At 39.3% G+C, this 15,865-nt stretch overlaps 1 protein-coding gene across 1 annotated transcript in view; it reads right to left on the reverse strand.

The window, feature by feature from the left end:
* The window catches only part of LOC116294006 (laminin subunit alpha), a 43,862-nt gene that overhangs the window by 26,383 nt on the left and 1,614 nt on the right, over nucleotides 1-15,865 (reverse strand). Inside the window, 24 exon segments of the mRNA XM_031701524.2 lie at nucleotides 403-562; nucleotides 986-1,119; nucleotides 1,379-1,716; nucleotides 1,817-1,962; nucleotides 2,727-2,905; nucleotides 3,595-3,861; nucleotides 4,455-4,661; nucleotides 4,736-5,014; nucleotides 5,223-5,489; nucleotides 6,083-6,367; nucleotides 6,771-7,008; nucleotides 8,062-8,161; nucleotides 8,857-9,040; nucleotides 9,042-9,116; nucleotides 9,515-9,861; nucleotides 10,488-10,625; nucleotides 11,271-11,408; nucleotides 11,760-11,897; nucleotides 12,230-12,364; nucleotides 12,788-12,997; nucleotides 13,625-13,838; nucleotides 14,299-14,403; nucleotides 14,533-14,598; nucleotides 15,374-15,610. Coding sequence (XP_031557384.2) covers nucleotides 403-562; nucleotides 986-1,119; nucleotides 1,379-1,716; nucleotides 1,817-1,962; nucleotides 2,727-2,905; nucleotides 3,595-3,861; nucleotides 4,455-4,661; nucleotides 4,736-5,014; nucleotides 5,223-5,489; nucleotides 6,083-6,367; nucleotides 6,771-7,008; nucleotides 8,062-8,161; nucleotides 8,857-9,040; nucleotides 9,042-9,116; nucleotides 9,515-9,861; nucleotides 10,488-10,625; nucleotides 11,271-11,408; nucleotides 11,760-11,897; nucleotides 12,230-12,364; nucleotides 12,788-12,997; nucleotides 13,625-13,838; nucleotides 14,299-14,403; nucleotides 14,533-14,598; nucleotides 15,374-15,610 — 4,587 coding nt within the window.

Genomic DNA, 15,865 nt, shown 5'->3' on the forward strand with positions numbered 1-15,865 from the left:
AATATCTTCGAGAGACGTGATTCTTGGTTTGCTTGTGACGCCATAGCCGCCATGTTAGATGACCAAAAGACTTGGTCTTGTTTTCTTATGTTATGCCAACCAACATGGCGGCCATGTCTTTTGTCCTTGTGCATGTGACGTCCTAGCCGTCATGTTGGATGACAAAAATGCTTGGTCGTTTGCTTAAGTTATACCAACCAACAAGGCGGCCATGACTTTTGTCCGAGTGCATGTGACGTGCTAACCACCATGTTGGATGACCAAAAGACTTGGTCGTTTGTTACGTTATGCCAACAACCATGGCGGCCATCTTTTGTTCTTTTAGTCTCATACGAAAGAACGCGCACCACCTATAACTATGAATCCCTGCAGTAAGGTACACTGGTTATAAATCCTCCATACCTGTTTTCCTGTGTACTTGTCTGGTGCCATCCAGTAGATGGGTTTGCCTGGGTTTGTTCTCTTGCCAGCTACAGACACCATTACTGTGGTCAGGGCACTCTTGATTACCTGAGCAGGAGTATTTTCTATGCGCCAGCCATCCATTTGTCTGATAGCGAATCTATAACACGATATGAGTTATAGGAATGATTAGCATTTTGGATTTATTGAGACATGGAATTCCTAAGACTACGAGGAGAATCTAAGGTGCAGCCTGTATAGGGAATAGACATATCCCGAATTCGCTTGACTGACCACGAAACAATGGTTTGAAGTCGAGACTGAACTCGATTCTTTTATTCATCAAGTTCAACCTCGACTTGAAACCATTGTTTCGTGACCAGTCAAGCGAATGCGGGATAGGTCTATTGGAAGGAATAGGACTACCCTCGTTTAAGAATCTTTAGCATGGTCAATATTTTTTTCCGAGCACAACAATTTAAGGTGCATTCTGGTCTAGTTTGTTTACAAAAAACACTACATAAGGCCTGATGAACAAGATGCTTGTACCGTACGGCCTATTTCAGGGTTGATTTTCTGTTACCTTTTAAGAATGGAGCTTGAACATATCTTAGACAATCCTGAGCACCAGCACGATGTACAACCATTAGGGTTCTTGGCATCGAGGTTATAGTAGCCCGCTGCACATGTATCACAACGCCTTCCTATTACACCAGCCTGTTACAGATAATGATATCAATAATGTGTCTGATACAGATGATGATGAAGATGATGATGTGTGCACATGCATCACAACGTCTTCCTAATACACCAGCCTGTTACAGATAATGATATCAATAATGTGTCTCTCACAAATGATAATGATGATGAGGAGGAGGATGTCAATGATATATTAATGCCGGTGAAAAAAGATAGAATGAGAGATTTCTAGGGAAAAGGCTAAGTATTTAAGATAATCGAGAACATTAAGAATTACCTTACAAAGACAAGTTCCTTTAGCATCACATACATCACTGACCACACCCCGGTTATCGCAGTCGCATTTATCACAGTACGGGTAACCATAGCGACCAGGTACACATTGATTACATCGGCGACCTGTGTGTGAGGGCTTACAGGGACATTTTCCCGTGACTGGATCACAAGCAACATCACCACCAATAACACCAGACACGTCACACTTGCAGTCCTGACAGCCCAAGATGGGGTCATATCCGTAGGTCCCCTTGAGGCAGACCTCACAGTTGCGTCCAACGGTGTTGGTAGGACAATCACATGCTCCCGTCACCTCGTTACAGAAGACACATTGGCATTCTAAAAGTGAAAGAAATGAATGGAATTTGGAAAATGGAGTAATACTGCTGTTTTTGAACGACCAGGCACACTTATTTGCACAAGCAAGACAAGCACTTACTGTAACAGTTTGGGAAACCATAGTAACCAGTCTTACACCTGTTGCACTTGCGACCAATGACGTTTTGTTTACAGCGACACTGACCACCAAACTTGCTACATTCACTGTCTACAGCTCCTTGGGCGTCACACTCACAAGGGAATGTCCTGGAGATAAAAAAGAAAGAATAATTCAATTATTACCAGTCATTCTATGCAACTTTAGTTCCGGTTTTAAGATTAAGTTTTATAAAGTTGGAGACTGACCGGAAGGGGTATCATTTAGTTATCATGCGCTAACACATTTAATGAAAAAATAAATAAAATAAAATAAATAGGATTTAGCAGTGGCATTTCCACAGAGTAGCTCCTCATCCACTAGATTCCAATTGGAATACGCCTGAAGCGAGATGACGTTTTACCCCCGTCTCTAGACCATAAACCTTTTCAAACTGCTTTTGTTCTTTAGTTATGACTATTGTTCCTGTATTCTCTAAAGAATCAAAAATTTTAATATGAAAGAATTTTAAAAACTATTATGGTCTAGAGTCGGGGGTAAAACGTCATCTCGCTTCAGGCTTATTTAGAAGTTGATTTTTGGCGGAGGGAGGAAAACCGGAGAACCCAGAAAACCCTCGAAGTACTGGAGAGAACCAACAAACAACTCTACTCACATACGATACCGAGCATGGAGAGACTTGAACCCGGGTCACATTGGTGAGAGGCGAGCGCTCACACCGCTACCTCATCCATGCTTTAATGTTTTCTCTATTTTTCTTTTCTTTTTTCTTCTTTTTTTTGTTAGATTTTAATCGAGGGTTGGAAGTGGCAATTTCCAACATGGTTCCATGATCTCAACTCGATCGATTTTTCAAAGAAAATACAATCTTCGTTTTACCAAATCTAGCTTTTACACACTCAAAACCACTTACCCATCGTTAAATGCCGTAACAAGTGAGAAGACAGGCTTAGTGCAAATGGATGAAGCAGAGGGCTTGATAAAGAAACTGTCCTTAGCACAGTCCACGACAAAATCCTTGGAGAAGGAAACGGGGTTTGGATCAGCTACCTCTTGAGAAAACTTGTCTCGTGGAATGAAGAGAACATAGTCCTGTAGAAAATAAAAAAAAGATAAATTGAATTGACCAGTCGCTCTTCTTTTGAGTCAATATTTCTTGGAAATAACCACAAGAGTTATCACTGAATTTTAGGAGGTACCGTGGAGAAGGGGCTTTAATATATAATCATAGATGAAATATCTATTTTTCTCTGTTACTTAAAAGTGTTATTTTCACACGTGAAAATAACATCATTGGTAATAATTCGATAAACATATTTTAAACAGAATATTACATGGCCGTTGCAGTTACGGATCTTACCTTCTCGTTTTGAAAATATCTTACTCATTCGCTGCGTTCACTCAACACTCGGAGATAAAATCCGTATCTCTGCGCGGCGGCTATGTAATATCCTCTATTTAACCTGCCCTCTAATATACACTAAATTTTTGAGTCTTTGTATAATTCTTTTTTCAATCATATAATTTAACTCAGTCCCAGCAGCGGTGTAGCGAGAGTCGGAAAGGCGCGCGCCGCGCTTAGCGAGAATTTTCCCGCCAAATCCACAGAAAGCCCATTATAAGCACTTTTCAGTAATCCTAAACAATTTCTTTCATTTTCGCTTCGTAAGCAAAATATAATGAAATTATGACAAACGACCCAACCCACCACTTCTACTAAACCCTAGGCCACTGAGTACCATCCCCTATGTCTTGTTGAAAGAGGTTAATTAAATACTTACTATCCAAGCCGAGGATCCCCGTGGAATTTCCATCTGGAACTCTCCCGATGGCCTGCCGATATCGAACGCATTCGTCCTGTCATTTTTCTTTTGTACAACGGCTCGGCAGCCTTCAACATTAGGGCAATAATCAAATTGGACTTGCCCAGATATCTTTTTATCGCTGGTTACGGTGGCTTCAGACATGAAGGTCACATGTTTTGGCTGATAGTAATGGACTACGATGGTGTAGTTGCCCGTCTTCAGTTTACTGATACTGTACGAGGTCTAGAAAAGACAGAAGAAACTCAATTATGTGTTATGCTAAGATGAGAGTATGTGGACCGCGTGGCACTAATGAAATAGTAGAAGATAATATAGGTAAGTTGTAGTGCTTGGGAACGAGGTTATTCCGGGCGAAAGCCCTTGGAATTAAATTCGGAAAAATTAATTTCCGACCTCGCTGGGATTCGAACCCACGACCTTCGGAATTGTACTACCGATGCTCTACCAGCTGAGCTAGAGGTCAGACTCAGAGCAGGCCGGGGTGAAATAGATGTTAGGTCGCGGTGATCATCTATTTCTATACATCTATTTCTGTACATCTATTTCATCCTATTTCGTCATTCTTATTTGAAATAACAGCTCCTCTAATTTGTAATTTGTATTTTGCTGTGTACAGTCATAAACTTTGGGATCGGCAGAACACTTGAAAAGCGTTAACAAACACTCTGCTAAATGTTGTGCTTCTTCTAACACTTCTCTCGTGTTCTGCCAATCTCCGCGTGCTTTATAACTGCACACAGCACGTGCGCGTTTAATATTTTTTTAAGCAAAGGGTAAAGAGATTTATGACAATTGGGTACTCTGTGTAGACTCACCTGGCCTTCTAAATACTTGAGAGTGGTTCTAGGGTCCAATATATTAGGAGGCGGTTTACTTCCGTCTGCAGCGACGTCATACTCGACAGCACCTTTAGGGATCGGGTACGATGTGGAAATACATTTATTATTCTTGGTGGTGCAGAGAGGCCTGGGAACTACGTAGTCTAGATTCCATTGTTCAAGTGGAATAGCGGTGATGGAGTCCTGGGTAAAAGAAACAATGAAGCATTAGTCATGACGTATTTCCGGTAGAAATGCGAATTGTAACATTTACTTACCACAGCTACAGATGTATCAGAATCTATCAGAAGAGTTATAACGCGTCGCTCGATTTCATTGGCCTTGAATATCTTTAGTCTCCTGTCTTTATCCAAAGCAACCTGCCGACAGCCAAACTTAAAGCGACAGCTGTGAAGATAAAAGGTTCCTTTCTGCTGGCTGCGTCTTGATCGGAGGTACACGTCTAGCGTCTTGGTTTGGTCCGAAGGATGGTAGTATTGCATGACGAGTACATAGTCTCCTACCTTGGGAAGGTTCACGTCTTCTGTTACACGAGTCTACAAACATGAATTGATGAATAAAAATAAATAAATTTCTTTATTTCATCGATAAAGAACAAACCAAATTTTAGGGGGGGGCTAATTAATTTTCTTCCATCAACACAACGCAAAACAATAAAGAAAACATCTAATTTTTTCTTTGCCCCCCCCCCCCCTGGATCCGCCCTTGCGATGTAGTAACGTGCAATCGGAGAATACTACTAACTTGGGTTCTGTCCAGATAAGCCATAGCGTTGAAGTCCAGTTGTTTCAATACTTTCTTGTCGTCAAACACATGAGTCTGTTGTCTTCCTTGTCGTGTAATGATGTATCCTGTCTCCAGTTCGACAGTAGGGAAGTCAGGTCTGATGGTGTTGATATACGAGTACTGAACACACAGCGGGTCTTGGCTATTCACTATACACGGGTTGTTTACTTTACGTTGGAGGATGTACGCCTCGTAGTATTCTTGAGGGATTGCTGAGATGTAATCCTAAAAAACGAGTGAATAACAAGGAAACTTACTTTGTGTGACTTTACTGACGTTTCAAGCGTTATTCCTTCGTCAGAGGTAAATACAGAAAATATCTATACATTTACGCAAAGATTAGCCCAATATACGCGCAAATACTTCCAACTACATCCAACTGTTCATTCATTAGAGCCGAATACAATTGCATTAAAGATTTTTGCATAAGCAGTGACTTTCAATTACATTAACAGGCAATCATTTACACCGTTTGCAATTCATCAGCAAAGAATGTCACATGTCCATTTTGCGCAGTAATCAATTTTTATTCATATATACTAAAAAAAATAAAACTAGACGTTTTGATCCATGATCTCTAAGCTTCCTCAAACTTTGATGCCTTGTCTTTGGGCATTTCCCTGAATACCACTGTTGGTCTCCACGAAAGTCAAAAGACATACATGGCGGCCATGTTGGCGGTATATGCAAAGAACGTCTCTTATTATATACCTCCAACATTTGCTCTTCTTCGTGTTCTTTCCCCAATATCCCTCCAAGAAACATATGTTAACTACTAACTAAAAGCAAAATGGATATTTATAATCATTTTGACTTACAACAAGAAGCTTAGAGGGGGGTACTTTAAATGTCAAATCCCAAGTCCCCTGTGTCAACATAAACTGAGATGGTTGTCCTGGTTCTCCTGCTGTAGCAAACCCGCTGACATAAGTCGATCCAACTTGAGTAGAACCAAATGTAACAGCACTGCTTTGCTTTGATCCCTGACCACGTGGACTGAGTGAAATTTCTCCCTTGACGGGGTTGCTGTGGTTTAGGGCGTAGTTAAACACAATGTGGTAGCGGCCTGTCCTTGGGACTTCCAAGGTGATCTTGACTTCTTTCTGTTAGTATCGAACAAAAATTAAGTTGTAACATTTTTAAAATGAAATTATGGACTCTCGGGTTCGATTCCTGGACTCATATGTGAGTGGAGTTTGTTAGATCTCCACCATTTCTGTTATTGCGAACATGGTGCATTGTGGTCTAGCTTGGGTGCAAACATCTTTTGTTCATCACGTCTTTCATGATGTTGCTTACCCAAGCTAGACCGGAATGTACCTGGTTTGTCGAGCTCAGAAAAGGCCTTCGATTCGAAAGTTTTTCTCAGGAAGTTACGGTTTCCCTTCCTCCTTAAAGCATAACAAACTAAATTACAATCCAATCTGTGCGTTAGCCGTGCCCTAACTTTGATCAGCTCATTGTTTGTTTTAGAGTTCAAAAACATTTGAATATTTCTTACAGTACCTGCAAAGCGTTGAAGCCAACATATCCTTTCCACGAGAAACCGGGATAGATCGCCTCGTCAAAGCCATATCGCACAGGATTACAGTTAGCATTATCATCTCCTTGCCTGGCGGGATCTGACTGGAATAGACCGGGTACGTCACGACCTTGCACGCCATTAGCTGGAGCAGGGACACAGCCATCTTCTACCTCTGCCTTGACATGAAGTAGATCTGGATAGTAGTATTCTTTGATTGGCCTGAATTGATAAATCATTTTGTCATGTGAGAGGTGTTGATTAACTCTTGGTAAGAAAAAATAGTGCAGACAAAACATTGTTTATTAGCATCATCATGTATCATCAGTGTTATCATTCATCATTAAGTATCATCATAAACAGCATAATAAAGTCATCATCATCATCATGCAACATCAGTGTTATCATTCATCATTAAGTATCATCATAAACAGCATAATAAAGTCATCATCATCATCATGCAACATCAGTGTTATCATTCATCATTAAGTATCATCATAAACAGCATAATAAAGTCATCATCATCATCATGTAACATCAGTGTTATCATTCATCATTAAGTATCATCATAAACAGCATAATAAAGTCATCATCATCATCATGTAACATCAGTGTTATCATTCATCATTAAGTATCATCATAAACAGCATAATAAAGTCATCATCATCATCATGTAACATCAGTGTTATCATTCATCATTAAGTATCATCATAAACAGCATAATAAAGTCATCATCATCATCATGTAACATCAGTGTTATCATTCATCATTAAGTATCATCATAAATAGCATAATTAAGTTATCATCAATTTGTCGCATTTTGCGTCATCATCGCCATTTTAGTCAACATTACCATTATCACAATACAATATTATCGCTAGCATTCCTTGTTATCATCAACATCTTCTTATCACCATTATTTACGTTCATCATTATCATTAACCGTGTCATTATCATGCCTGTATCATGTACTCTCCTACAACATACTTCATCATCTGATTATGTATCATCCGGCATCATCTCATCATTAGCGCCATCATCATTATTATTATGCATTCATTATCCATATCCTTACGGACGCCACCAAAGGTAAAGATAATGTATTTTACTTCAAAACCGCAGAGTTGCGTATTGCCCAAATTCTCTCGAGCCAAGGACCTATGTTAAAGCGTTCGTAGTTGCGCCCTTAACCCTTTAAAACTATCAATGCTCCTCATAACGGGTATTTGAAGCTAAAGCAGATAGAATAACGAGATCATGTAATGTGGCACTAACCTGCTACAGTCAAGACCTTCGACATGAGGTCTGCATTTACACTGACCAGTCTTAGCGTCACACACTTGGTCATACGATCCACCCACGTCACAGTTACACCCTGAGGAAATTGAGATATTTATCAGTACATTCATAATTTTTGGCCTTTTGCCTTCCTGTTGGCTCAGTGGGTTGGAGATCACGTTATTGTGTGGAGGTAATAGGTTAAATCCCTAGCCGGACCAATGAACACTCAGTTGAAAAATATTATTGTGAATGGGTAGACCTTCGCTGTGGCTCAGATGACCACTTAAAATGGAGAAGTCCTCTAAATAAAGTTGATGCATCTTTAGTTTACATTTGCGTAACCTATATATCCAAACAACATTGTTTTTGATTATTTGGATAAATTGAGTTCAGTTTGTGAGCAGTGGGAAGAAAAATTCAAAAGCATGATGCATGTTCTTCATTTCCTTACGCCATTTTGAGTTCCTCTTTGCTCAGTGTTAACCTCGATCGTGTACAAATGTGTTCTTTTTTTATATTAAGGCCCAATATATAGTAAGGCATGTACGTACTACGGAACAATGCAAGTTGAATAAATGCCACAGGTTTTAGTTGAATAGCGGAATATCTTAACGCACAACCGAGACTAAGACCGAGCAAAGAGAACTCGAAACCAGAGTATTGACAGATTTGCCTAACAGCACATGGTGGTCAGCGTTTGGCCACCATTTGAAGCAGATAATGAGATTCAGAAAATATGAATTTTATTAGCTGATTGAAACCCAGCAGTAAGACGAAATGAAACCGTACCTGTGCAGCCAAATTCCCTTTTCTCTTCAAGTCCAAAGTACCCAACTTTGCACGTGTTACACCTCGTGCCTGTCACGTGCTGTTTGCATGTACACTGTCCATTTTTGTCATCACAGTTGGCAATTCCCGCCACTACCCCTGCCAAGTCACAATAGCACGCATCACAGCCCCTTGGGTTGTCACCACTGAAGATTATGGAACCCAGGCTTACACTCGCCACAGACCAGACCTTGGACGTTGTCTTTGCAATCACATTGACCCTGGAATAAATGCATGACGTCATTAAGGGGCGCCTAAATATACAGTACTAAAATGTGACGTTATCCATCTGTCAGTCACTTGTCTTTGAAATCACATTGACCCTAGAATAATTTCATGACATTAAGGGAGCCTAAATATATAAAAAATATTATGTGACGTTATCAGTCGGAAATTACGTAAAATCTTGGGTCACAAAGAGCTTTAGAGACATTTGTGGAGATATCTTTCTAAATCTTGAATAAGGATATGTTTTTCAGAAGATTTCAAGCCAACAAATCCTTGACCTTTACACTGATTGCCAAGATCAAGCAACACCCCACCCCCCCCCCCCCCCCTGTGCCCATGGCTCCAGATGTTGTTAGCTATCCAAGGCAAGCATGTACATACAAATACCTACATCATTAGAATAAGAACAATCTCCAAATGGTCGTCCACTGATTGGTTTAATACCAGCTGGGTTACACTGACATCGTCTACAGTTGGGAAACCCATAGTTTCCCGCACTGCACTGGTTGCAGTTCAGCCCTCTGTAATCTCTTTTACACGTACACTGACCAGTATTCAGGTCACAAAATTCATGGACCGCACCTCGTGGGTCGCATGCACACTTGATACACCTTGGGTAGTCATAGTAACCAAGCTTGCAGTTTAAGCATTTGGTGCCGATGTAGTTGTCCTTACAAGTGCAGATACCTCTGGCGTCACAGCGTGGGGTGACAGAGCCTTCTTCAGAGCAGCCACAAGCTGATAATATTAAAGAATAACAATAAATTATGAATAATTAATAACAGCATGGAATATTATAGCGAAAATTTATTGAATCAATGAATGAATGACACCTTTATTTTAACAGGGCAGCTCTTTCAGTTACAAAAAATGTTGCTGTCATCAAAAGGAGCACTAAATATGGCATCCATCAAGGTAGTTCCATTTTGCATAATTTAAAGACCGTAATCTTAAACCATTCATATCTAAGGTTTTAAGACTTCAAATGTGCGGTTGAATTTCTTCCTAAATAATGAAAATTTATTGCAGTGTAATTGACCAGAAAAAAACCACCTTAGAATAAAGTACAAGATATCCAAGGATCATATTAACACAGAAATCTTGCATTCTTACACAAAATACGATCAAGGCATTTTCACAATTCCAATGTGTTTCATTAATTGGTACCATTCCATTACTCACTTCACTCATGTTGATGATATCTTCCAAAGAGTTGATTGGTACCAACAACACAATACATGGGACCCAAATTTGAGCAATTTTGTGGGTCTCATGGCCTGAGTTAAAAAGTGCTACGGAAGTGTAATCCCTGATATCAATTCCATTAAACTCATGATTAGGGCCTCAGTTAAGAGTAGCTTTACCTGTGCACTCAGGAAATCTGTAGTAGCCATCGTTACACTGATCACAACGAGCACCAGCGAAGTTCTTCAAGCAGATACAGCGACCAAATACTGGATCACAAATGCCAGGGGCAGTGCCTTCTGAATCGCAGTTACAAGCTGTAGAAACAAATAGAAAAGGCATCAAACACAACCATGAGAAATATACATATTACATTGAACTAAAAAGATCTACAGTGAGATCTTGTGCACACCTCTTGGGGATTATGGAACAGATTCGAAATGATGGGGTGCAAGACGTCTAAAGTTGAATTGAAGTGACGCAAGTCCAAAAGAGAAAATATTAATCCATTGTATAAAATGAATGAATGGAAAGAGCAGGAGCGTAGCCAGGATTTTCCTAAGGGGGAGGCCCAAATTTTAAAATCCTTCATTTTGTTTGAGCACCTGAAACTCTGAACCAAAAATAACTTGCATTACTTTTTACGTTTGAATTTAACATTACAACTTTAATTTATCATTAATTAAATTTTAGATTCTAAAAATCCGCCATTTTGTTGTGTGAAGGGGGAGGGCTGGCCCATTAGCGCCCCTACCTAAGCCCCTGAAAAAATATCAATAATAGCAGCGTTCCCTATATAAACAATGGTTTGCAACCATGCCAAGTGTAAGCATCCACATGTAGATTCAACTTGGTACAGCATTGGTGTCTGTTGTGCGACCCGGCCAGACTGACACTCAAGGTGTTGCCATGACCACCTGGTATTCAATGAGGAGATAGTGTAGATACTTTGAAATACTTACGCTTGCATTCAGGAAAGCTGTAGAAACCCCTGTTACACTGATTACACTGTCTGCCTTGGTAGGTTTGTCGGCAGCGGCACTGACCAGTTGTAGATTCACAATAGCTATCATAGGAACCATAATTATCGCAGTTACAGCCTGAAGAAATAAAAGAAACAAATAATCAAATGACTCAAAAAGGCCATGGTCTTGATGTAAATGGTTGGCATACTGTAGTAACCATGACAGTGTTGGGGTAGGTTAGTGTTGAGATCTTCATGCAATGCTCACTAGGAGTTAACATGAAAGAGGCAAGGTTTGAATCTTCACATTGAAGCCTCAGAATGGAGTCTTATACTTCAATGGAGAAAATGCTTTTGCTGATTTACCTTTCCTTAAACAGAAACCCTTTTACACCCCCCTCCTCAGAGGCAATGAATATCATTTGAAAGATTTTATGTTGCCAATAGTGCCATTTAATAAAAGTTAAAACAGTGATAAAAATCTTACGTTGGCATTGAGGGTATCCAAAGTAACCAGGTGCACAGCTGTCACACTTGTTACCAGCAAAGTTTGGCTTACAAGGGCACTGGTTTCCTGTAGGTCCACAGACTCGTCCAGTGGTGCCAGCAGGATTACAATCACAGGCTGAAAAAAAAGAATCCAGTCATGGTTTTGAATTATACAATAGAATAGTGGAATTAAAATCTTGACCCGCAAACAACGGCATGGTAGAACCCATTTTAAAAAGTAAAACAAGGAATATGAGGCAATTTTATCTTATTTTGGCATCACAGTGAACAATTGAAACAATTTATATTCCATTTTCAACAATCAGAGTTTTAAATTCTGGAATGTTCTAGCTAATTTGTTGAGTCTGTGGGACATTGCGACGGTAACTAAGGGGAGTCAGAGCTATGAGTTAGCATAGCAATGGAGAAAATAATCATGTTAAAGGGGTTTTTGATTGCGGTACATACGTCTACAGTCTGGGAATCCATAGAAGCCTTCTCTGCATCTGTCACAACGCGCTCCACCATATTTGGGTTTGCATTCACAGTCACCACTGCCATCGTAACAGCGACCAGTAGAGTATTTTGGATCACAGTTACAAGCTGAAATTAATTTAAAATATTAATGTAAGAAAATACTAGATCATTGGTCAAGAAAGTTTAAGTTTGAACAATTGCAGAATATCTTCAAATTTACTAGATTAGCCAAAATCACAGCCACAACTAAATACCATCCTAGTTTTTTTTAATGAGGGTAGTACTTAATAGCCCTCATTCCATGATTGAATTGGAATTTAGGAGTCGATTTTTATGGAGGGAGGAAAACCAGTGAACGAGGAGAAAAACCCTTGAAGTGCAGAAGAGAACCAACAAACAACTCTATACTCACAAACGACACCAAGCCCGACAGGACTCAGGTCACATTAATGAGAGGCTGGCTACAAAAAACTTACTCCAGAGTATCTAGCAGTGAGTTTGTCATCCTCTTTAATTTTAATACAAAGTTAATAGATTCTTGTCACTTACGTCTGCAAGCATCCCGAGCGGTCTTGGGTATTCCAGTAGGATTATAGTATCCTTGTTTACATCTTTCACAGTTAATTCCAACTGTGTTGTGTTGGCAATTGACACAGACTCCACCTCCTTCATACCGATTGTTCAAATCAAGGCTTCTTTTGGTCTCGGCAACAACTGGGTCATAATAACATTCTGATGAATGTTGATGGCAGTTACAAGCTGTGGATCGTGGGAAAAATAAGAAAAAATAAGTATATTGAAGATACAAAATTTTAATAGCAATACTGTTTGAACTTCATATGTTCATACTGAATTGAAAAAACGTTGTCAGGTTCAAAAAAAGGTTATATCATCAAAGCTAAGACTGAAGGGGAGCATGGGAAGACAAACAATTGTTAATTTCATGCGTGCAGTTTTCCCTTCCTGTGCACATTTTATGCATCATGGCTTTAACATGTTGTTAATCCAGGTTGATAAACTTTGCTCTACTGTGCATTTTTACACGTCTATATACAAATATAATACACATTTCAGAGTACCCAAAATCCTTTTCAGTCTTAGCTTTGATGATATGACCTTCTCAAACCCAACTATGTTTTTTCAATTAAGTGTATATATTTAGTCAGAAATATATTTTTGAGAAAATACATCCTAAACAGGGGCATAGCAAGGTCTTGGTCATAGTTGGGGGGCAATGAACCATATTACTGTGAATACACTTGTAGTGCGCATTTCATCTTTAGATTTCCCCGCCATATCTACAGGTTTAGCAAAGATTTCTCTTTGTACACCTTTGATCCTAAATAACTAAACTCAGAAAATGAAAATAAGAATGAAATTGCAAACCTTCACATTCATTGCTACTAGTTGGTGCTCCTGGCCTCCACCTTTTCTGCACAAACGAAGGACAACATTTCTCACATCGCGCACCGCATGTGTTGTGCTTGCAGCGGCAAACAAACTCAACTGCTGAGCCTCTCTGAGACTCCACGCACTGATCAGCATGGCCATTACACATGCAAATAGCACCAACAGAAATGTCCTTGATGGAATAAAAGTACTGAAAATGGATAAGAAGAATGGACATTAAAAACAACCAAAAATAACCAACACCTTTAAATTTTGAGAACCTTAACCAAAATAGGTGGCGAGTTTATATAAAATACCCAAGGAAATTCAACGGCTGCTGAGCCTTCTATACTTTAAAGGCTCGCAATATGTAGCATAATCTAATGCATTTACCACTCATAGGTGGATGGCGTAACACCTTTAACAGGTTTTGCAGCCCAAATGATAAGGCAGCTGACAGATCCAATTAGAATTTAAAAGTTGATTTTTGTGGAGGGAGGAAAAACTGGGAAACCCTGAGGAAAAACCTTCGAATTACAGAAGAGAACCAACAAAAAACTCTACTCTCATATGACACCAGGATCAGCAGGAGTCGAACCCGGGTCGCATTGGTGAGAGGCTGCTCATTAGCAATGGCCACTACCCGTGCTTTCCATACAGCAATTTCCTACCCGACGCGTAACAGTAGGATCCTCCCTGGCCAGAGGAAGAAGATCTGTTAAAAGAGTCTTGACTCTCATCAGTCGCAGACGAAGGTGAGTAGCTCTGGTCCATTCCTAATAATAGAAAAAGCAATCGTTAAGAAGTGCTCATTAAAATGTTACAAACATCCAGATTGATATTAAAATAATCTAGCAAATAGCTGTCAGTATCAAACTAATAATGATAACAGACATAATAACTACCTGTAATGCAGAACTGTAGGAAAAGTTTGATGCACCAGGTCTTCCTGTAACCAATGAAATATGAATCTAGAAGAAAATGATTGGGAAATCAACTTCCATGGAAAATGGGGAAAACACACAATTATACACAAATGTCTTGTCCCAACAAAAGTGTATAAAAAGGTCCAGGTGAAAGACCTTTATGACCGTGACACCCTGTTTCTCCATTTCAGACTACATGTTATTCTCAAGTGCATCATTTCTTTGTTTAACGTTTGCACATCAGAAGACACATGAATATTGATACAACTCAAACAAAGAATCTTATCCTCAAAGGATAACATGTGATCTTTAATGGGAAAACATTGCACAAATTATGTCTATTGTAGAAGATAACATGCAAAAGCTAGTATCCAATCCAGGGATATATATAGTGATATTCCAAGCCCAAGGGAAGAGGGGGTACTCCAATTGGAAATGGGCGGGGATTCTCGTTGTACCTTTTAGGGTTCCAAATCTGCAATTTGGTAGGTCAACTTTAAAACACGCTTGCCCCGACAACTTTTAGCTGATTTCCACAAGGGGCGTGTGGACTAAAAATAGAATTACATCAAAATATAAATATATATATATATATACAGCATAAGCTATTTATCTAACTATCTATAATATGCTTAAAATCTTATTATTTCAATTGTAATACCTCCTCTTAGGGTGTCACAAAATTAATGGACCACCAGAGAGTAAGCTGGTACCTCTTAGGGTGTTCATCAGGTAGATTAAGAACCAGAGTTTAAATTTATGAATGCCATCATTAAAAAAATAAAAATATTCAATATACAAAGAGAAAGAGTTTACATACCTCCCCGTTCTCAAACGGTGGAATACTAGAATATTCCGTAGAGCATTTCACAGAATCATCCCTCGTTAGAGCAAGCAAGGTCTCTATACCAAAGTATCTTCGGCATTCACTTGGCGATGTGGCAAAGTGTTGCCATGGTGTGAAGGTGCGTCCATTGTCAACAGAACGTTCAAGCGACCAGACACCTGGTCGAGGAGCATTACCAGTCTTTATGATGACATATGCAACTTGATATTCCTGTTGATAACCAAATCAAAAATAAATATATTTAAAAATAGACATTTTCAAAAATTTCTAAAATACTGCTGCATCCAGATATTCTAGACTAATTTTCTCAAGAGTTTGCCTCATTTCAGGACCAGTATATTTGCAAATACCAATGGTAAAGTAAAGGATGCACAACATCAACAATACAAATACTTTGAAATTCCAACATTTTAAACTGGAACTAACTATTATAAACTGAATATTCTTCATTAAATGAAGTCTAAC

Source organism: Actinia tenebrosa, unplaced genomic scaffold (assembly GCF_029948245.1).
Source record: "Actinia tenebrosa isolate PJP-AT-01 unplaced genomic scaffold, QUT_ActTen_1.0 PGA_scaffold1__47_contigs__length_23844297, whole genome shotgun sequence".
NCBI classification, from domain to species: domain Eukaryota; kingdom Metazoa; phylum Cnidaria; class Anthozoa; order Actiniaria; family Actiniidae; genus Actinia; species Actinia tenebrosa.